The sequence below is a fragment of the Eurosta solidaginis genome, chromosome 3 (genome assembly GCF_040869045.1).
Source record: "Eurosta solidaginis isolate ZX-2024a chromosome 3, ASM4086904v1, whole genome shotgun sequence".
Taxonomy (NCBI): domain Eukaryota; kingdom Metazoa; phylum Arthropoda; class Insecta; order Diptera; family Tephritidae; genus Eurosta; species Eurosta solidaginis.
Window position 1 is genome coordinate 164,977,683 of NC_090321.1, and position 23,436 is coordinate 165,001,118.

The following is a 23,436-nucleotide window of genomic DNA, read 5'->3' on the forward strand; positions in this document are numbered from 1 at the left end:
GTGAACCGTGTTGCCGGACAAGGCTACGTCCGCCTAACTACGAATAATACCACAATAGTAAGCTGCTACTTGTCCCCGAATGATCCCATTCAAATGTTCAGGGAGAAGCTTGAACTTATTGAAGACGACCTGAGGGACTTAACTAGTAACCTGGTTGTGGCGGGAGACTTTAACGCAAGAGCCGTCGAATGGGGAATGCCGCAGACTAACACCCGTGGAAGGTTAGTCCTTGAGATGGCAGCCAGGCTCGGTTTGAACGTGCTTAACACTGGTACGACCCCTACATACCGACGGCCAGGCTTTGGATACTCGATCCCCGATGTAACACTAGTGTCAGAAAGCCTGCTGCTGACCGCTGCTGGATGGAGAGTCATAGAGGATCTGACTGGCAGCGATCACAACTACATCACTTTCCACCTAAACGATCCCGGTCAGAGGCAGATTCCGAACGGGCCACGCAGAACAAAAGCATGGGACGCATCCAAGGTCGACTCTGCCACGTTCTCCGCATCAGTACTGGGGGATGCCCGACGGATAATCAACAACTCCAGTCCGACGGAAGAGACGGTTGAAAAGACAATGAGCTGTCTTCGCCACGCTTGCAACCTCTCTATGCCACGGAGGGGAGTGTGGAGGGGTAAAAAGCAGGTATACTGGTGGAATAGCGAAATCGCGGAGCTGCGGAAAATATGCCACAGGATGCGAAGGCTAGCAACTCGCGCGCGCGGCAGGCCTGAGGCTCTAGAAAAGTCGGAAGCGTACAAAGGAGCGAAGAAAGCTCTTAGTGCTGCCATTAAGCAAAGCAAGCTTAAGTGCTGGAAAGCGCTTTGCGAGGAAGTGGATCGAGACCCATGGGGGCAGGGATATAAGATAGTAATGAAGAAGTTCCGTCCGCCAAACCAGCTGATGGACGAGAACCAAATATGGAACATTGTGGATGGCCTGTTTCCCACCCAACTGCCTAGGGAGGGCGGGTACGTTACCCATGAAGATCGCAACGTGGAACCATTCCAAGAAGAAGAGCTTAAAACTGCCGTGCGAACTATGAAACCTAGGAAAGCATCTGGGCCCGACGGAATACCCGCAGAGGCAATTAGACTAGCTGCAAACGACTGCCCAGAACTTATGTTGCACATGTACAACAAATGTCTCGAAGAAAGAATTTTCCCCACCATATGGAAGACAGCACGACTGGTTCTCATTCCAAAAGGGAAAGGAGATCCCAGCTCTCCATCATCCTACCGTCCCCTATGTATGTTGGACACAGCAGGAAAATTGATGGAGAGTCTCCTGAAGCAACGCCTCACCAGAGCGTTACAGGACGCCGGAGGACTGTCGCCCAGACAGCATGGTTTTCGGAGGGGGCACTCTACAATAGATGCCATAGCAGAAGTTATAGACGCAGTCAAGAAAGCCGAGACAGCGTGCCACAGAGCAAGACCTATAGTGTTGCTGGTCACGCTGGACGTCAAAAACGCTTTTAACTCAGCTAGGTGGGAGGACATGCTTGAGGCACTAGAAAGCACTTTCAAAGTACCGCAATATTTGTTAGAAATTTTAAGGGACTACCTAAGAGAGAGGTATCTAATATATGAAAGTACTCACGGTCAAAAAAAGGTAAAAATAACAGGTGGAGCAGCCCAGGGTTCGGTACTAGGTCCCGATCTCTGGAATATAACTTACGACAGTCTTCTTCGATTAGACATGCCAGAAAGCACCTTCCTCGTTGCATTTGCAGACGACGTGGCAGCTGTGATAACAGCACCAAGCTGCGAGCTGGCACAGCTAAAATTAAACCAGGTCATGCGTAATGTAAATAGGTGGATGGCTGAGCACGGTCTTCAGTTAGCAACAGCCAAAACGGAGATCGTCATCCTCACAAAGAGACGTATTCCCACTACCAGGAACATGATGGTTGGGGACCAGCCAATAGAAACACTCGCTTCAACGAAATATCTGGGAGTGAGGTTAGACAGCAAACTCAACTTCTCGGATCACATACGAGGGACCTGCGAAAGAGCTGCGCGCATAATAGCGCAGTTGAGTAGATTAATGGCAAACACAGGTGGCCCAAAGCCATGCACAAGGAAGTTGCTTGCATCAGCCTCGGATTCTATACTCTTATATGGTGCAGAAATCTGGGCGGACGCAATGAAATACCGGAAGAACCGAGTCGCCCTCACCTCGGTCCAACGCAGAGGGGCGCTGCGAATATCTTCGGCTTACCGCACGGTATCAGCTGAAGCTGTCCTGGTCGTTGCGGGAACCATACCGATATATCTTCTCGTTGAGGAAAGAAAAACAATATATGACAACGGATCGCAAGCAAGTAGAGCTGCTGTTGCAATGCAGGCGCGAGAAGAATCGATCCGACGTTGGCAAGATCAGTGGAGCAACAGCATCGTAGGAAAGTGGACTAGGGAACTAATCCCTGAACTTGATCCATGGTTGAAGCGACCGCACGGAGAGGTAGACTTTTACCTGACCCAGTTTCTAACGGGACATGGTTACTTCCGCAAATACCTACACAGAATGGGTAAGGTTGATAGCCCGAGCTGTCTGTACTGTGGGGAAATAGACGATGTACGCCACACCTTCTTCGAATGCAGGCACTTCTCCCATCAGCGAAGGAGGGTAGAAGAGGTACTTGGCGACCTATCCCCGGGCAGTGTCATCAATAACATGACCTGTCGAAGAGACAGATGGGATACGGTCAGCACATATGTGAGGCATATACTTACCAGTAAACGAGAAGACGGATGCCTAGCCCATTAGCGTGAGAGTAGCCATAGAGCTCACGTAGCGCGCACCCGTACCCGAAGTAATGCTAAACGCGGTCCCAGGTACGGGGATTTGCGCGGGCCGTGGGAGGTTAGGTTTTAGTGGGTAGGCCTTCATGGAAGAAGGGAGTCCTACACTCGGAGAGTCTCGCAGTGAGGCTTAAATATCCCGGTCAGTGCATAAAGCATTTCCTCCTTCCACGAAAAAAAAAAAAAAAAAAAAAAAAAAAAAAAAAAAAACTTTAACTTTAACTTTCACTTTAACTTTAACTTTAACTTTATTATACTCAGTTGAGCAGAGCTCACAGAGTATATTAAGTTTGATTGGATAACGGTTGGTTGTACAGGTATAAAGGAATCGAGATAGATATAGACTTCCATATATCAAAATCATCAGGATCGAAACAAAATTTGATTGAGCCATGTCCATCCGTCCGTCCGTCCGTCCATCCGTTAACACGATAACTTGAGTAAATTTTGAGGTATCTTGATGAAATTTGGTATGTAGGTTCCTGAGCACTCATCTCAGATCGCTATTTAAAATGAACGATATCGGACTATAACCACGCCCACTTTTTCGATATCGAAAATTTCGAAAAACCGAAAAAGTGCGATAATTCATTACCAAAGACAGACAAAGCGATGAAACTTGGTACGTGGGTTGAAATTTCAAAATGGGCGTGGCTTCGCCCTTTTTCATTTAATTTGTCTAGGATACTTTTAATGCCACAAGTCGAACAAAAATTTACCAATCCTTTTGAAATTTGGTAGGGGCATAGATTTTATGACGATAACTCTTTCTGTGGCGAAATGGGCGAAATCGGTTGAAGCCGCGCCCAGTTTTTATACACAGTCGTCGGTCTGTCCTTCCGCATGGCCCTTAACACGATAACTTGAGCAAAAATCGACATATCTTTACTGAACTTAGTTCACGTACTTACCTGAACTCACTTTATCTTGGTATAAAAAATGAACGAAATCCGAATATGACCACGCCCACTTTTTCGATATCGAAAATTACGAAAAATGCTATAATGCTATACGAAATACCAAAAAAGGATGAGACATGGTAATTGAACTAGTTTATTGACGCGAAATTTAACTTTAGAAAAAACGTTTTAAAATTGTTGTGACACCTACCATATTAAGTAGAAGAAAATGAAAAAGTTCTGCATTGCGAAATAAAAAACCCTTGAAATCTTGGCAGGTATTACATATATAAATAAATTAGCGGTATCCAACAGATGATGTTCTGGGTCACCCTGGTCCACATTTGGTCGATATCTGGAAAACGCCTTCACATATACAACTACCACCACTCCCTTTTAAAACCCTCATTAATACCTTTAATTTGATACCAATATCGTTTACAAACACATTCTAGAGTCACCCCTGGTCCACCTTTATGGCGATATCCCGAAATGGCGTCCACCTATAGAACTATGGCCCACTCGCTCTTAAAATACTCTTTAATTCCTTTCATTTGATACACATGTCATAAAAACACATTCCAGGGTTTCCCTCGGTTCATTTTCCTACATGGTTATTTTCCCTAATGTTCTCACCATAGCTCTCAACTGAATATGTAATGTTCGGTTACACCCGAACTTAACCTTCTTTACTTGTTTTTAACTTTAACTTTCGCTTTAACTTTAACATTCACTTTAAATTTAACTTTATGATCCGGGGTGGGCGTGAGCCTAGCATCTGCTAACAAGCCAACCTAATATAAACGCACGCAAGTCATTTTCTGTCAAAAATGTCTCATGCACATACAAATTGTATGAGAGCAACTCAAATTGAATTTGCTGCGTGAAAACCTAACTCGATTTCCAATTTTTGTTCTGCGTGACATTTAGATTTGACGTTTGCACACTTGCTTTAAGCCGGAGTCATTGGTGCCGTATGTCATATCGCTGTATCCGTATCCCTAACGTAATCAGCTGTTTATCGTTACGACGGTAAACCAAAACCCAATTGTTTGGCTACGATACTGTTACGACCTTAGCGGCATCAATAATCGATTGCATTGATTCTCATAAGGTTGGTCGAATCAGCTGTTAAAAGGTTACCGATACGGTTACCGATAAAGCACCAATGTCTCCAGCTTTACATTGCTGCAACGCATGCTTATTTGTGTTAGGGCAAAAAACTCCGGTTGTTTGCGTGCGCTAAAAAAACGCAGTGCGGTTTTATTAGGTTGGCTTGTAAGCGACCATATATGTATACGATAAGCGATAGCAGAATGGCTACTTCGTGAAAATCAACGACAGCTCTTTTAGTTTGATTTCTATGGTCGTACGATAAGGAGGTGTCGTACGCGCGCTTAAAACAGAGTACCAAAGAGAGCGTGTGACACATGTTCACCGTTCAAGCATTGAAATCAAACTAAATAAATAATTGATTTTGCTTTCGTGCTCGCTACGCGTTCGGGTTTACTAACACATTCTCAATTTGGTAACTGTGTAAATGTAGTGGTGCCCACCGCTGTTTATGATAGAGATCCAATTTTATGTATTTGGCCTGTTGCTAACACCGAACCTTTACGAACCTTTTCGAGCCTTTTCTGATCTTTTTTGACAAATATCCGTTACGATTTTTTTTGATTTAGTCGCCAAGCCCGCGATTAAATCTATGCAATAGCTTAAAAATTCTGCAAACAAATTGGCTGAATCACTAGACGATGATGAATTCTTGCCCTTGTAAGACACAGACAACGGTATTGTTGAAACCGATTGTTTGGAGCGAATGAAATTCCAAAACGATTTAGGATTCGATTTGATATTATTTTCGAAATTGAGAATTTATCGATTGTACAGAAACTTATCAAGACAATTAAACTCCTTCGCGTAATTCAGATATTGTTGCTTGAGTTCGGGACTTCCTGTGTTTTTAAAAAGTTATGATATTTATTACGCAAATTTTTTAGAGTCTTTAAGCTTTTGGTATACCACGGCAACTTGTAAACCTTTGCCGGGAAACGAGGAATATTAATATTCATTATTTCCGAGATATTACTTTTGAATAAGTCAAAGCAGTCTGAAAGATTGCGATAATTAAAAAGAGACTGCCAGTCAATATTTGAAATCAAATTATTGATCAAGGCAAAATCACATCGGCTATAATTGAAACCAACTTCATTATTGAGTTTAATATTTCCAAATTCATAAAACTTAATATCCAATATCAATGGTACGTGATGTTTATCAGTATTAGATAACGGGCGGAGAGAACGAATTAAATTATAATTAAGATCATTACTAACAAATATAAGATCGAGGATTTTACCTAGCGTATTTTCAAAATCATTGATTTGAACTAACTGTAAACTATAAAAATTATCAACTAAGTACATTTCACTAGCTTGATTGACATTAGTAGGTATGAGAGTTTTCTCACCTGGAAGATAATTCCATACGATTTTATTAAAGTTAAAATCCCCTAAAATACAAAATTTAGAATTAAAGTTAGTGCTCGAAACATGCATAATATTATTAACGTGATTTTCATAAACACTATCTACACTATTTGGTGGTATATAAGAAACGCTGACAAATAGACATTCTGTTTTGCCTTTTATACTGATTATAAGCTGATCAATAGAAGTATCAGCGGATATTAAGAGGAACCTCCGAGGTTTGTAGGCTTTTTCTTACAGCAATTAGCACTCCTCCACCTCGATAAAGTCCTGTACTTACACTATCACGATCTTTGCGATATATATTATACAAATTTTTATCAAAAAACTCATTGCTAAAAAAGTCCGCAGTAAGCCACGTCTCAACAAGAACTATCAAATCGTATTCTTCACTAGAGGTAGCAGCAAATACAGCACAGGCCTTAGTTCTCATGCCTGATATGTTTTGAAAATATATTGATATTGAGTTCTTTAAAGAACGGACATCATCAATTAGACAGGAATTGTAGCAGTCATTAGTGGTGACGGAGCGAGGACTTATGAATTGTCCTTTTGCACCACAGTCCTTTGAAAAAAACGAAACGGCCTTACTTTTACATCCGATGGCCAAATTGACGAATCGAGCAACTTATTGTAATTAGATGCTGAGATCCCAAGCTTAAAATTAACACTCCGTAAGGACTTTTCATCTACGTCCCTTTTCGTAAGTTTTTGGCACCGCATTAATAAAGGCGAAATATTTGCAGTTCTTGATACATAATCAACTATAGTTTCAGCATTCACAGATGGCTTAAAAGATGACAGATGAAGCCATTTGAATCGTACACTAACTTCTAAACTAGCATTAGAGTTACTACCAACAACTATTGGACGCGCCTTTTGGTTATTCATTCCATCACTTTGGGAACTATTTTTCAATTGCTCATTGGGATGTCCGGTATTAGAAGAAAAAGAATGAAATGAAGCGACAGACTCTGCAGTATCAGAAACAGCGCCAGCTACAGCAGAATAACTACCAGCATTCACACTCCCAATATCAGCGACGCCAGAGCAGCTGCAGCAGCATCTTCACCACCAACAAGACTCGGGCTCGCATTATCAAAATCACTAGAACTCAGTTGTTGAAGAGAGTGAGATTGCACTTGACACTGCATTTTTTCTATTGCTTTTTGTGGTTGTTTCACGTTCGGTTCGACGCCCTTTGTTTTTGACCGCGTTACAATAACATTGTCTTTAGCAGCAGAGTTATTTTTGTTTCTCTGTTTATTATTGGCATTATTATTTAACGACTTGAAAAAGCTACTGAGAGCTTTGAGACTTTTTTGAGTCTCTTCAATTTTGGTCCGCATAACGGAGGGCAAACCAACAACACAATTGTCACATCTGTAGAACAGATTATTATTGTTTTTTAATATATTAATAATATTAGCACTAAGTTTTGTGCATTTTATGTGCGTTTTTATTTCACATAGGCCACACATTAAATGGTCATCACCACCACACAAACTTGTACACTTAAGATTTTTTTTTGCGATTTCGGCCCCTTTTTAACAGCTATAAGCTTCAAATTTCACCAAATGCTTACGTGTATAGCATATATTGATGTCTGAAAAAATCATTGAGATCGGTGGTATACATAGTATATATCTCATACAACCGATTGTTCAGATAAGAAACTTTGCGCAATTTCTGCCCCGTTTTAACAGCTAGAAGCTTCAAATTTCACCAAATGCTTACGCATATAGCATATATTGTTGTCTGAAAAAATCATTGAGATCGGTGGTATATATAGTATATATCTCATACAACCGATTGTTCAGATAAGAAACTTTGCTCAGTTTCTGCCCCATTTTAGCAGCTAGAAGCTTCAAATTTAACCAAATGATTACGCATATAGCATATATTGTTGTCTGAAAAAATCATAGAGATCGGTGGTATATATATTATATACTTCATATAAACTGTCATTTTTTGCCCTTTTTTACGGCTAGAAGCTTCAAAATTCATCAAATTTCATCAAATAGTTACGTTTAGGTCATATATTTTTGAAATACGTGATTCGTAGTCATAGTTTTTACAAGCAGACCACAAAAAACGTGAAGCTTTGCATCCTCACACAAAGTACCTACCTATTTTTTATTTTATATTTATCTTAAAAATTGTTTAGATATGTTCAAATTTCACCAAATTTTTACGTGTATAGCATATACTGTTGTCTAAAAAAACCATAGAGACCGGTGGTATATATAGTATATATCTCATACAACCGATTGTTGAGATAAGAAACTTTGCGCAATTTCTTCCCCATTTTAACAGCTAGAAGCTTCAGATTTCACCAAATGCTTACGTGTATAGCATATATTGTTGTCTGAAAAAATCATTGAGATCGGTGGTATATATAGTATATATCTCATACAACCGATTGTTCAGATAAGAAACTTTGCTCAGTTTCTGCCCCATTTTAGCAGCTAGAAGCTTAAAATTTAACCAAATGATTACGTATATAGCATATATTGTTGTCTGAAAAAATCATAGAGATCGGTTGTATATATATTATATACCCCATATAAACTGTATTTTTTTGCCCCTTTTTTACGGCTAGAAGCTTCAAAATTCATCAAATTTCATCAAATAGTTACGTTATATATTGTTGAAATACGTGATTCGTAGTCATAGTTTTTACACACAGACCACAAAAATCCTGAAACTTTGCATCCTCACACAAAGTACCTACCTATTTTTTATTTTATATTTATCTTAAAAATCATTTAGGTATGTAGATCTGTTCATTATATATATATATATATAACGGCATAAGATTATTGTTCAGCCCCATTCATGAAAGGTATGAAGTCTTCGGCACAGCCGAAGACAGTCCCGTCCTTACTTGTTATTTGTTACTTTTATCATCACTGGGTGCTGGGTGTGTACATTTCATACTTATATAATTTTAATAAAAAAATGTAATAATAACAATGTAAATAAATGTTATGTTTAAAGACACGGAGGAGTGAAATTTCTGAAAGTGATCACCGAAAAACGTCATAATTTATTTTTGAGCAACAAAGGTATTATTTGATAGCTATCGATAATACAAACAATACAAAAGACGAGCATCTTCGGTTTTCCAAAGAAAAAACCTATATCCTTAATTATCGCCATTTGAATTTCTTTGCCCTTTTTCTTTTAAAGTTGAATAGCAGCCGATAGGCTCCACCGATTTGGCAATTCAAACACCAATTTGCTTGTAATTAAAAACTCTGTAGGAGCACATTTTTTATTTCTGTGAAATTAATTTCTATTTTTAAAATTGTTGCAAAAACCGTGCAAAAAAGTTCTCCCCTTAATTTGAAGGTTATGTAAATATATCTCGGAACAATTTTTATTTATTTATTTTTTGGTCCTTGCAAATACAGCTGAAAAGAATACCGAATTCCAACAACCAATGCAGTTTAAGACACGCGTAACCAAGATATTTTAAGAGATATTGTTTAAGAGATATTGTGGACGGTCAAAAGTTTTTGCCTAAATTTGAAACCGCTCAAACTTGCTAAAAATAGGCACTGACAACTTACAACGCCACTTCGTTTGGTGTCTCTTCCTAGTTATAAATCTGTTGCGATGGTAATTGGCCACGAAGGGATGCCGTCAAGGAGGCGCACTCTTTGTTCTCTTGTGGACCTAATCATAGATGAACTCCTTCAGGGTATGAAGATGACTTATTAATCTGCACTACAGGGATTCAGGAGGAAACAATATGCAATAGCATGCAACAAGCTCTGCACATCATAGAAAGGTGGTGTGATACCAAAGGTTTGCCTTTCAACCCTAAAAAAATTGTCCTAGTTCTTTTTACCCGGAAAACCATTCCTGGGTGGCACCAAAATCTGATTTTCAATGGGGCTACACTGGAAAGAACAAAGCAACAAAAGCTTTCTTCGCCTGCACTCAAAACATGGGTTTATCTCCAAAATTGTATACTGGATAAGTTTAAGGAGCCAATAGTCTCGTATGCTTCCTTAGTTTGGTGGCCGCACACCATGTAAAGAACAACAGCAACAAAATTAATCAACGACTAGTTTGTGTTGGAGAAAGAGACAACACTTGCTGCACTAACGACCGGTTCTTCAGTGCGAGTTTAAACTCCTGTTAAAGTATAAAATTTTTCTATTCAGCTAAGCGGCCAAAGTGGCAGGGCTAAACTGTACTCAACTTTAACTGTAGTTTAAACTCGCACTGAAAACCGAACCTAAAACTTCAAAATATCTCTGATCTAACATGACGGGACATATGCAAGTAATAAGAAAATCCAGTATGAACAGACTACCTAAACAAGAAGGGTGTTATAGCAGTATTTTATGTTTCAGAGCCCTTCTATGGACTCACAAAGGCGCACACTAGGGAAAATAAGTAAGTAGAAAACAAAGCAGTTTCGACGACGTTGAATTGAATGCCCGGCAAGGACAGGCCTGATTAATCTAAGCAGATAAGACCTACGAACTCTCACAATGTACATACATATTGTTACGAATATTAGCAAAACTAAGGAGTGCTGCCATCTCTAAGCCGATGCTAAGCAGTGACGTGAATTCAATCATTATGTATCTACATAAACGAAACAATAACTGCGTCTACATATATGTACCGTGTACGTATACAAGCAGCGGAGAGTCAATGCACAAACACATGCATATATCTGAGATACCCCTATAAGTATGCAATGAGAAAAACTATAAAATTGTGCAATTGTAGTTACAGCTGAGAAGTTTGAGAGCTGCTGGACTAGTAGATTCTGGAAGCGCCTAGAAGATGTATAAAGTTGTGCAATTGTAGTTGCAACTGAGAAGTTTAAGAGCTGCTGGACTAGTAGATTCTGGAAGCGCCTAGAAGATGCGAAGGTTGAAATCAAAGAGTATAAAAGGCGACAATTGTAGAGGCGCTGGAATTCAGTTTGATTTGAGCTGTTAATCAGTTTGGTTATTAAGCAAGCTATTCGTTGCACAGTTTGAGTGTTATTGTGAAGTACTTTAATAAAGGCCATTTTGCATTATTACAAATTGGAGTTATTTATTCAACAGTTTAGTGATTCGAACTTAGCAGAGGATTGCAAATAAGAGGATTTGCAAGTAAATTGGTTACAATTGGTGTCAGAAGATGAATTGTTGAATAAATTCCAAAAGACAACAAGGAAATGGCAAAATTCAGTGAATTGAAGATACAGCAACTGAAGAAGGAAAGAACGTGAATTACGGGAGTCCCTGTCGTGAAGACTTACCTCCGGTGTAAAACACAGATCAATGTCCGTTGATCTTCGGCCCAACAAGTTGGTACCAATGCGGTGAGCTGGGGTGTTCAAGTCAACCAGCCTTGGTTTGGCCGAGGAGGACTATCCATCCTCCTCTTCCATTTTCGGGTAATGGCACCCGGTTGCACGGCAACTCCACCGCGAGTTCCGTGCTTGCCTCAAGGTCCCTCTTTCATTGATTTTGATATCTCAGTATCTGGTTAACAAGTTAACCAGATTGAGATATTTAGCGGCGCTTGGTTTTGCTTAGATGTTGCTTAAAGGGCCGCACTACGTTGACAAACGAAGTGAGCTTGGCATCCAATTATACGCCGTCTTCAACACCAAACACCATCACAATTTAAATCAAGGGATGTGACCAACCTTTTCCGCACACAGACCTGTGAGTGCCGAGTGCCCGCCTCAACAATGCCCCTCGACATCGCTTGAGGCCACACTACGTTGACAAACATTGTGTGCCATATTGTCTTCTATTGGCTTCCATTTTCGCTACTAATTTCGCTCCAATTTCCACTCAATTACACAACAATTATGCACCGATTTGCCTCCAAATACACTCCTACCACAATTAAGGGATGTGGCCAGCCTTTTCCGCTCACAGACCTGTAAGTACCGAGTACCTGCCCCAGCAACATCTTTGCACTGCAGTCCGCCACACTACAGTGATTTGACAACGTCAAATCTTGCCACATATAGGGTGTGGCCGTCCACACAGCGAACGCCTTCTATTCGCTTGCGCAGTCTAAAGCAGCCTCAACACATCTCAAAAGACGAGATGATTATCGATTGCTTTTTGGCTGACGATAGACATGCGCTCTTACACCATCTTTCGTCAACTATTTTCAGCATTTGTCACAATTTAAGGGATGTGACCAACCTATCATCTGCCCCTCAGGGTCAGCTTCTCAATGAAATTGGGACTGCCGTGGCAAGCATGAGACCGAATTCCCTTGGGTCTTGGGTGCCCAAGGGAAAACAAGTCTACTCAGAGCGTGTGTCATAAGTGAACTCTATTTGAAACCACAGCCACCGCGATGCTCCCACAAGGGGGCCATCCCAGGACAGGAGGTGAGACCTGAGTACAAAGCATCGTTCGATGCAGTGCACCAGATCACACTGGCTTCTCCTGCTCCCGCGGTAGCACTTTTTATAAAGACCTTGCCTAGGGTCTCACAGGGTGATACACCGCGTCCACCCTGCTACCTTTCGAGTAAAACACCTTACTCATGGATTGGGTACCCATGGTATTATGGTCGCCTTTTACGACCGGTATACCTACCGTGGGCATATTCTAACCCCTAACCAACAGGGGGAAACTGAAGAAGGAGTTGGAGAGCCGTGGATTGAATACAAGCGGCGTTAAACTGGAACTTCAGGCACGGCTACGAGAGAGGCTACAGCAGTAAACGAGTGCTGGTGGAAGAGAGTCAGCGAATACCACCAAAATCCGAAGCAGTCATCTGGGCAAAGGTTGATGGAGATTGGGGACAAACAAATTGTGGGTTGTCGAAGCAGCAAACAAATCAGCACTGAACATACTTGTAAGAAAAACCCTGGCTATGACAAAACAAGATGGACGTATTCCGGTAAGAGTACTCAATGAGTTCAAGTCACCACTAAAGCTGACTATTTTGGGAAGATGCCAAGAGGCTGAAGTAGTTATTAACTGTGAACAGCTCCAGGAACACGTTTCAGCTAGTAATACTGATCTTTCAAATGATATCTCGGCATGGACGCAGGGGCTAGAGGAAGCATATCAGAGTAGGGCAAAACAACTGCTCCTAAAGTACGCAAACATATTTGACCAGGATGGTTCTAAACCAGGCCGCACCAACGTTGTGAAACATCAAATTGACACTGGAGATGCGAGGCCGATCCGTCAAGCTCCACGTAGTGTTTCACTGTCGAAGCGGGAAGGTGTGGGTCAAATCATACAAGAAATGAGCGACAGCTGCGTCATCGAACCATCAGCTAGTCCATGGAGCTCACCGGTAGTACTTGTAAAGAAGAAGGATGGAAAAATGAGGTTTTGCGTGGACTACCGGAAGTTGAATGACGTAACGAAAAAGGATAGCTACCCATTGCCAAGAATTGACGACACTCTGGACTCGCTATCTGGTACGAAATGGTTTTCCACGCTGGACTTGAAAAGCGGCTACTGGCAAGTGGAGGTGAAGGAGGAAGGCAAAGAGAAAACAGTCTTCAGCGTCGGAGATGGTCTTTGGCAATTTACAGTAATGCCCTTTGGACTATGTAATGCACCAGCTACTTTCGAGAGACTCATGGATCAGGTATTGAAAGGACTACATTGGAAAACATGCTTGGTGTACCTGGACGACATCATCGTATTGGGCAAGAACTTTGATGAACATCTTAAGAACTTAGAGGAAGTTTTCCAAAGAATAGCTGGCGCTGGTCTGAAGTTAAGTCCCAAAAAGTGTGCGCTGTTTAAAAAGGAAGTAAATTATTTGGGTCACAAGGTAACGACAGAGGGCATCTGCACTGCGAACGAAAAGATAGAGGCTGTAGAGGATTGGCCAAGACCACAGAACCTACATGAATTAAGAAGTTTCCTTGGGCTGTGCACATATTACCGCCGATTTGTACCAAATTTTTCCAGCGTAGCCCATAGCCTCCATGAGCTTACAAGAAAAAATAAAGCTTTTGAATGGAAGAAGGAGCAAGAAGTGGCTTTCCAAACATTGAAGGAGCGTTTGTGCACTGCCCCAATGTTAGCATATCCGATTCCAGGGGCAACATTTAATCTAGATACAGATGCGAGTGGATATTCTATAGGAGGTGTTTTATCACAATTGGTCGATGGACAGGAGAAGGTAGTTGCATATTACACTCGTTCGATTGGAAAACCAGAGAGGAACTATTGCGTTACACGGAGAGAGCTGTTGGCATTGGTAGAGTGAATTAAACATTTTCACAAATACCTCTACGGCCAGCGCGTCCGCGTCAGGACAGATCACGCAGCGTTGAAATGGCATCTGCAGTTCCGTAATCCGGAAGGACAATTGGCACGGTGGATCGAGCGACTACAAAGCTATGACTTTTCCATTGAGCATCGAAAAGGTAGTACCCATGGAAATGCTGATGCAATGTCACGAAGACCATGTAGTTTGGAATGCAAGCACTGTTCAAACGCCGAGTCTAAAGAAGACATTATAGATGTCCGGCTAATGACTATAACGTGTGCAGATGAATGGGACAAGGGACAGGTAAGAAAGTGTCAGCTAGAGGATACAGATCTGTCACGTGTTATGCGAAGTTATATTGGGCACAGTGGAACAGTTTAGAATTGATATCCGGTTGCCTTCATCGAGTATGGGAGAGTGAGGATGGTAAATGCAAGAAGAAACTGATAGTTGTTCCCAGAAAGAGGATTCCTGACGTGCTCAGCGAGCTGCATAATGGTCCAAGTGGAGGTCATCTTGGAATCACGAAGACGCTCGAGAAGATTAAACAGAGATTCTATTGGGTTGGTTGCCGTCAGTCGGTCACCGAGTGGATTGCGAACTGCGAGGTTTGCAGCAGAGCGAAATGGACCAGAACCCGAAGTAATGGCCAGATGAAGCAATATAACTCAGGTGCGCAATTTGAAAGGATCGCTATGGATTTCGCCGGTCCATTTCCTACTAGCAACGGCGGAAACAAATATGTACTGGTAGTTATGGATTATTTCAGCAAATGGCCAGAGGTATACCCAATCCCAAATCAAGAAGCGGAAACGGTAGCAGAAGTGTTTGTAAACAATTGGGTTGCAAGGTATGGTGTACCAAGGCAGGAATTTCGAATCAGCTGTGTTCCAGGAAATGTGTAAATCATTGGGAATTCGAAAAACACGAACAACTGCATTGAATCCTCAATCCGATGGTATGGTAGAACGATTCAATAGAACATTGGAGGAGCACTTAAGGAAAGTAGTAGACAAGTACCATAAAGAGTGGGATACCCGCATACCGTTTTTCTTGATGGCTTACCGATCAGCAGTGCATGAGACAACGGGCCAAACCACTGCAAAAGTAATTTCTGGCAATGACCTTAGACTGCCAGCTGATTTGAAGTTTGGGATAGATGCCAATGCGGAGAGAAATGTCAAGAAATCCACTAGTAATTTGGAAGAAGAGCTAAGAGGAATACATGATCTGATAAGTCAACGAACAAAGATTATGAGTGACAAGATGAAAGCCAGATACGATAAAGCAATTAATTCAGAAGGTTTTCAGAAAGGAGATTTGGTGCTGTTATACAACCCACAACGTAAAAAAGTTTGTCCCCGAAATTGCAGTGTAATTGGGAAGGCCCATACAAAGTTGTAAAACGGATCAACGATGTAGTGTACCGCATACAAACCATCGTTAAACCACGAACCAAAATGAAAGTGGTCCATTTGGAAAGGCTGGCAACGTTTAGATCGGGAGATTTGTCTAATCGGAACGATCAGACTTAGGTGGAGGGCAGTGTTACGAATATTAGCAAAACTAAGGAGTGCTGCCATCTCTAAGCCGATGCTAAGCAGTGAGGTGAATGCACATAAATAATTCAATCATTATATATCTACATAAACGAAACAATAACTGCGTCTACATATATGTACCGTGTACGTATACGAGCAGCGGAGAGTCAATGCACAAACACATGCATATATCTGAGATACTCCTATAAGTATGCAATGAGAAAAACTATAAAATTGTGCAATTGTAGTTACAGCTGAGAAGTTTGAGAGCTGCTGGACTAGTAGATTCTGGAAGCGCCTAGAAGATGTATAAAATTGTGCAATTGTAGTTACAACTGTGAAGTTTGAGAGCTGCTGGACTAGTAGATTCTGGAAGCGCCTAGAAGATGCGAAGGTTGAAATCAAAGAGTATAAAAGGCGACAATTGTAGAGGCCCTGGAATTCAGTTTGATTTGAGCTATCAATCAGTTTGGTTATTAAGCAAGCTATTCGTTGCACAGTTTGAGTGTTATTGTGAAGTACTTAAATAAAGGCCATTTTCCATTATTACAAATTGGAGTTATTTATTCAACAGTTTAGTGATTCGAACTTAGCAGAGGATTGCAAATAAGAGGATTTGCAAGTAAATTCGTTACAATATCAACGTTTGCTGAAAAAATTTGCTAATAACTTTTTGTTTCATGCGTTCGAAAATTTACTTTTGGCTTTTGGACTGTATACACCATGACGCAATAAAACCAGACAGGTGAAGTCAGTAGTTCAACAACAAAAATTTGACGGGGCTCATAGTCCGGTCACGCTTCTTTTTTAACACCTTAGTAATGTAAAAAGCCAAACTTGATATATCTCCTCATTGGAAACGAGTACATGAAAAAGAGAGAAGAGGAAATGGAAGGAAAAGTAGGGGAAGTTAGATGAAGTTGCAAAAGTAAATACAACAAGAGGAAGATTTCAGCGAGAGTAAAAATAAGAACAAGAGTAATGGTTTGAGATAAAGTAGTAAAAAGAGGTAAACAGGAAAATAACACAATAAGCAAGGATAAGTTTAAGAGTAATGAAGAGAGTTAGACTTCTATAAGAGCAAAACCGGGAAGAGTAAGAGGAAAAACGGGATTATGGAAAAATGAAAGGTATGGAGAAATTGAATGAGCCGATTAAGGTTATCTAGAAAATTCAAAGGAGAGAGGAAATAAAAGAAAGAGGGTTAGATAGTGTAGAGGCGGGTGGATAGATTGAAAAGATTAAAACAATATCTGCCGGATTTGGTTGTACACTTGGGGGTATTTTCAGGCATGCTTAACCAACGAACCGATATCATTTCGTTCAGGCATGCTTAACCAACGAACCGATATCATTTCGTTACGATAATTAACGTTAATAAACGAAACAAAGTCATTTCGTTTCGTTTATTAACGTTAAGAACGTGAAATTAACGAAATGATTTCGTTTCGTTTTCTGCCGTATCAAAACGGAATCAAATCGTTTATGTTGATTATTAATTTCAAACTATGCTGGCAAAGCTGATTGATGGCGGAGTCATTAAAAGTGAAAGCATTAGCCAAGCTGATTGCAACTTTTCTCATGAATTTTGACAGTACGAACATTTCTCCGAGTGTTTTTGACATTACCACCAACGAATTACACAAACAAATTATATGGAATTTGTGTGTGTATGTGCGCTCGGTGTTACCACCTTACGGCTTCACCATGGCTATAGCATTGCCAGCACAATTCAAACATAAAGTATCACGTTTTTGTTAACGTTTTTAACGTTAACGAAAGCTTTTCGTTTCGGTTAAAAACGAGATACAATTTATCTTGATAATTTCTTTATCGATAATATTTCGAAGTGTTTCAACGGAAACGGTGGAAATTTTTTGATAAACGATTAGCTTAACGTTAAGGTGCATCCCTGATTTCGTTACGATAATTAACGTTAATAAACGAAACAAAGTCATTTCGTTTCGTTTATTAACGTTAAGAACGTCAAATTAACGAAATGATTTTGTTTCGTTTTCTGCCATATCAAAACGAAATCAAGTCGTTTATGTTGATTAATAATTTCAAACTATGCTGGCAAAGCTGATTGATGGCGGAGTCATTAAAGGTGAAAGCATTAGCCAAGCTGACTGCAACTTTTCTCATGAATTTTGACAGTACGAACATTTCTCAGAGTATTTTTGACATTACCACCAACGAATTAGCCAAACAAATTACATGGAGTTTGTGTGTGTATGTCCGCTCGCTGTTACCACCTTACAGCTTCACCATGGCTATAGCATTACCAGCACAATTCAAAAATAAAGTATCACGTTTTTGTTAACGTTTTTAATGTTAACGAAAGCTTTTCGTTTCGGTTAAAAACGAGATACAATTTATTTTGATAATTTCTTTATCGATAATATTTCGAAGTGTTTCAACGGAAACGGTGGAAATTTTTTGATAAACGATTAGCTTAACGTTAAGGTGCATCCCTGAAAATTTTAATTAAATCATAAGGTAAAGTTCTGACGCGTATAAACATAATTATGCATTTACATATATATATGTTAGTATGAGCAAAGAGGATAAATATAATAAGAGCCGTCACTCGTTATTTTTTAGGCATTTACTCGATGTAAACTGTGAGGTAGTCGCTACTTTTTTTTCGGCTCTTATTATATTTATCCTCTTTGGTAGGAGTATAAGCATAAAGTAAAATGATGGGGAATAACCTAACGGTACACGTTCTATTTGCATTGTGTTTTCATATCTTCTTTCTGTTCTAACCATGTCAATGTTATATTGCAAATTTGACAACAACTTCTTTTGTACATCAGTGGCACAGAAGTTAGGTCTTCAACTACCGTGCAAAAGTCGTCGGTTCAATGCCAGATCACGGATTTAAATTTCACTTATTTAATTTTGGTTTTTTTTAATTTTATTTAATATTAATTTATTAAAAGTATGTTTGAGCTCTAGGCCAATATATACATATGTTTATTAAAATACAGCAAATGTGTTTAAACAATGTATATTTTTTTTTTTTTTTTGTCGAATGGTTTGTCTTGCCAATATTTCGACTTCAATCTGAAGTCATCTTCAGGAACTTATGACTGCACCTGGTCATAAGTTCCTGAAGATGACTTCAGATTGAAGTCGAAATATTGGCAAGACAAACCATTCGACAAAAAAAAAAAAAAAAAATATACATTGTTTAAACACATTTGCTGTATTTTAATAAACATATGTATATATTGGCCTAGAGCTCAAACATACTTTGAATATATTAACCAAAAGGCCGGAATACAAGAAATTAATTAATTTATTAATTAATTTATTATTAAAAATACTGTGAAAAAATATTAAAAAATTTAAATGAAAAACCTACATCTGGTAGTGAACCGACGATGAGAAAATATCGCAAAATTAGCATAATATCATTAATATAGCTATTGAATAGAAGGAAACTACGAAAGCAAACTGCAAAACTTCTCAAAATAATTGAAAAAAGGAAAATTCAAACGTTACAGATCTCCATCACCTAAATATCTTCTTGGAGAAAAAATTCCGTTAAAGTATAAGTTTTGTTTGTGAAATGAATTTCTATCGCCTTATAACCGCAAAATGTATCGAATTAGTTACTTCTTGGCGATAGACGATAAAATTACCAGAAAAATGCTGGCAGGGTTTTGTAATCTAATTTATACATAAAAATATATGTATGTACATATGTATTTATAATTTGTAAAAACAAAAAAAAAAAATTTTCCGGTGTTTATCTGCAATGCAATTTTTTTGTTATGTAAATACTGTATTAATTGTATTTATTTATTGCGTTGCACTTTATTTTCTTTAATGTGCCCATTAAATATTTGTAAAATCATCAATATTGAAGCGTTAATTTGGAAATAGATTAAATATAACTATCCTCGCGGCGATTTTAAACCTAATTTGAATGTTTTTCACACAGAAAATGGGGATTTGGTGTTGGGGATTTTGATTATGGGATTTTGATTTTGTGGATTTTGATTATGGGATTTTGATTTTGGGGATTTTCATTTGGGGATTTTGATTTGGGGATTTAGATTTTTGGGATAAATGGGGTAACCCTTGTGGACAATGTGATACTATGAAGATCCAGCCATTCAGTTCCCATTACGAAAACTTTTCCATTTCTTCTCAGGAAAAGGAAATAAACCCTCACACAAAAGAAAATACAGACCGCAGGCGTGGTTTTCATAAACGTTGCTTCATATTTCAGAAAGGCAATGATTATGGGATTTTGATTTTGGGGATTTTCATTTGGGGATTTTGATTTGGGGATTTAGATTTTTGGGATAAATGGGGTAACCCTTGTGGACAATGTGATACTATGAAGATCCAGCCATTCAGTTCCCATTACGAAAACTTTTCCATTTCTTCTCAGGAAAAGGAAATAAACCCTCACACAAAAGAAAATACAGACCGCAGGCGTGGTTTTCCTAAACGTTGCTTCATATTTCAGAAAGGCAATAATGTAGTATTTTTTTATGATACTGAAAAAATGAAATTCAGCATCGGCAGATAAGTCAAGAAGTAACACTTAAATTTATAAAGGCGACTATTGTTAAATGCGACTCCATTTGGTAATACTGAGTTCACCTGCCTGGTTTAATTGCATCATGACACACGACTGTATAATAATCATATCATTTTTTTTTGTAAAGGTAACAGTTGAATAATTTTGCTCATCGATTTTTTTGGAAAAATTATAACTTGTTTACCCTTTCATAATTTTTTAAGTAAATGAGTTTTTCCTACAACTTATTTCAACTTACAGAATTTGTTCTCCAATGTCCAGAGGCTCCACTTGCTAAATGTTTTGATGTTTTGCCATGCTTTTAAATTACGCAGGTCTTCTTGCATGGGATTTAATGCATGCTTGTATTCTAAATTAACCTAAATTTATATTTAAAGCCATTTTCCCCAGCAACTCTAGTTTCCGAAATATTTAATAATAAAGTTTTTAGTAAAAGTTTTTTTTTTCTCAATAAATACACTTTATTATCAATTACAGTGAGTTCAATTTTTTTTTTCTTCCTGTTTTGGGAATTGAATCTTTCAATTCCGATAAATGGCAAGAGGACTTTAAATTGCCTCTTAAATCGCCAGGTTAACAAACGTATAAGGGTAATATACTTTCAACATTTAGACGTGCATAAGCAGCTAACATATGTCGCAAAGTAAAAACCCGTAGCACACATTTTTTCCTTGTAATTGATGAATATATGGCTTGTTGCCATGTGTTTTTTCAAGATTTGCAATTCTTCGTGATATATTTTTATGTCTGTATTATCATTTCTTTTGGGTAATTCACAGTGATGACTTGTTTTCTTTATGTAGATTATTAATTTTTTCATTGTAATTTCAATTATAGACTTATTTTTTGTTGTTTTTTGTAATTTTTGTAAATGTATATTCGTCATATCAGGTGTCGTATTTTCGTAAATTTATATTCATTCCAATAATTTTCATTTTACAGTTTTGTAACTCCGTTATATCATAAACTTATGATAATTTGACCACATTGTCACAATTTAATTTGTTAATATTTTTCATAGATCTAGTCTTTTAATTAACTATTTAGCTTCATACAAATACTGGGAAGTTGAAATAAATTTTGTATTCATACGTCATGTTGCTGTGTCAGTATTTTTGTTTCACTTTCCATTATTCTCAGTAACTCCAAAATTTAGTTAGATCTTAATTTTTCCTTTGATTTACGTAGTACCATAGATTTTAAGTTTAGTAATTTTAGGTTATGTAGTCACATATTAATTTAATTTTTTGTTAAAATAATTATAATGCATGTACATGTATCCATATGTCTATCAGCTCATGTTTGTGATTACTAATGCCATTTTGATTTGTTAAATACTAGCTGGTGTCATTGTTTATGTTGATTAATAATTTTTATAAAATATTTAATGTACTTATTTTACGTATTGTATTAAATGTTGCATATCTATTAATCACTTAATTTATTTTTCTTCCAATTATATTGCTCCGTTAGTCATCTAATAATTTCATTTTACAGTTTTGTAGCTCCGTTATATCATGAACTTATGATAATTTTACCGCTTTTCATGTACTTATGATAATTTAACCGCTTTGCATTTCCATTTTATCATACAATTATGATAGTAGCTTTAGAGTAAATTTGATTTTAATATTTCACATAATTAAATTTTCTATTTTGTTAATTTTGTTAGTCAACCACTAATAGTCATTTTACAGTTATGGTGCTCCGTTATATCATGATTTACCGCTTATTTCTCCATTATATCATACGATTATGATATTAGCAAAGTAAATTTGATTTTAATCTTTCACATAATTACATAATTTTTTTATTAATAACCGAAAGTTTATTTAAATATCTAAAACATAATTCTTTTATCTAACACAAAACATATTTTCTTTACACGACACTACTACATAAAACGAATATGTACCTATTACGCGAACATTTCTAAAAAAAAGAAAAAGAACAAGAAAAAAAAAAGAAAAAAAAAAGAAAAAATAAAAAAAAAGAAAAAATAAAAAAGTTAAATTTTTTGAAGAGATTTTTTTTCATGAGTTGATTCAGGAGCATATAAATGTGTTATATAACACATCTTATTTTTACAAATATCTTGCTGAATTTTACGCAAAAAACGTGTAATACTTCAGACACTATATGCCTAAAATTGTACGCACCAGTTGCTTATATTTACGCCCTAAGAGCGCGATTTTAAACACTTAGGGCGCGATTTTAAACAATAAATGTTTTAAAATATTTGAATATACTTCATATATGCTTGTAGCGCTAAAGTTGGAAGAAGCAATCGAACAATTGAGTTTGTGGTACACAGTGGTGACACATTCAACCACGGCGTCTTTAGCAGAACGATTTTTTGAAAAATGGATTGTATAGACATTGTAGCTTGAAAAATTTTTATTGCATTTTGGAAACAAACACTCAAACAAATTGGAACTCAGTTCCCTATACGCATATAAATGCAAATGATAACTCCTTAATTTGCAGAACTGCTTTGCACACACTTTAGACATAATTATTTCCAATAAATTTGTAAAGCTTATATATTTATTATATATATTTTAAAGCTTCTTAACTGTTTTCCACAACAAGGCGACAAACGCGACGATTTCAATGAAAATGAAAATTTACAGTACCTAAAGCAAATTACGATAATATGTGACCGAAATGTACACATTGTTGTGTGAAATTACAAAGCATGTATACTTTTGCACACTTCTTGCGTAAAACTACGTATATACTTTTCGGTGTAAATCAAAATATTACAGATTTTTTTATAGTAATATCTTCCATTTTTTTATTTTCAACATGAATACGTGCAAAAAATGGGCATTTTTACACCAAAAAATTATTTCAACAGGAATTTAGCCCCATTTTAATCTTAATTTCATACAAACGAAAACGCTC

At 38.0% G+C, this 23,436-nt stretch overlaps 1 protein-coding gene across 2 annotated transcripts in view; it reads right to left on the reverse strand.

The window, feature by feature from the left end:
* Window positions 1–23,436, reverse strand: part of SmydA-1 (SET and MYND domain containing, arthropod-specific, member 1) — a 91,314-nt gene that overhangs the window by 65,808 nt on the left and 2,070 nt on the right. The window contains exon 3 of one of the 2 annotated variants that reach the window (XM_067777755.1): window positions 22,445–22,461. The exons of the other annotated variant lie outside the window; for it this stretch is intronic. Within the exon in view, the coding sequence (XP_067633856.1) occupies window positions 22,445–22,461 (17 nt within the window). The remainder of the gene's footprint in view (window positions 1–22,444; window positions 22,462–23,436) is intronic. 2 annotated transcript variants of the gene reach the window in all.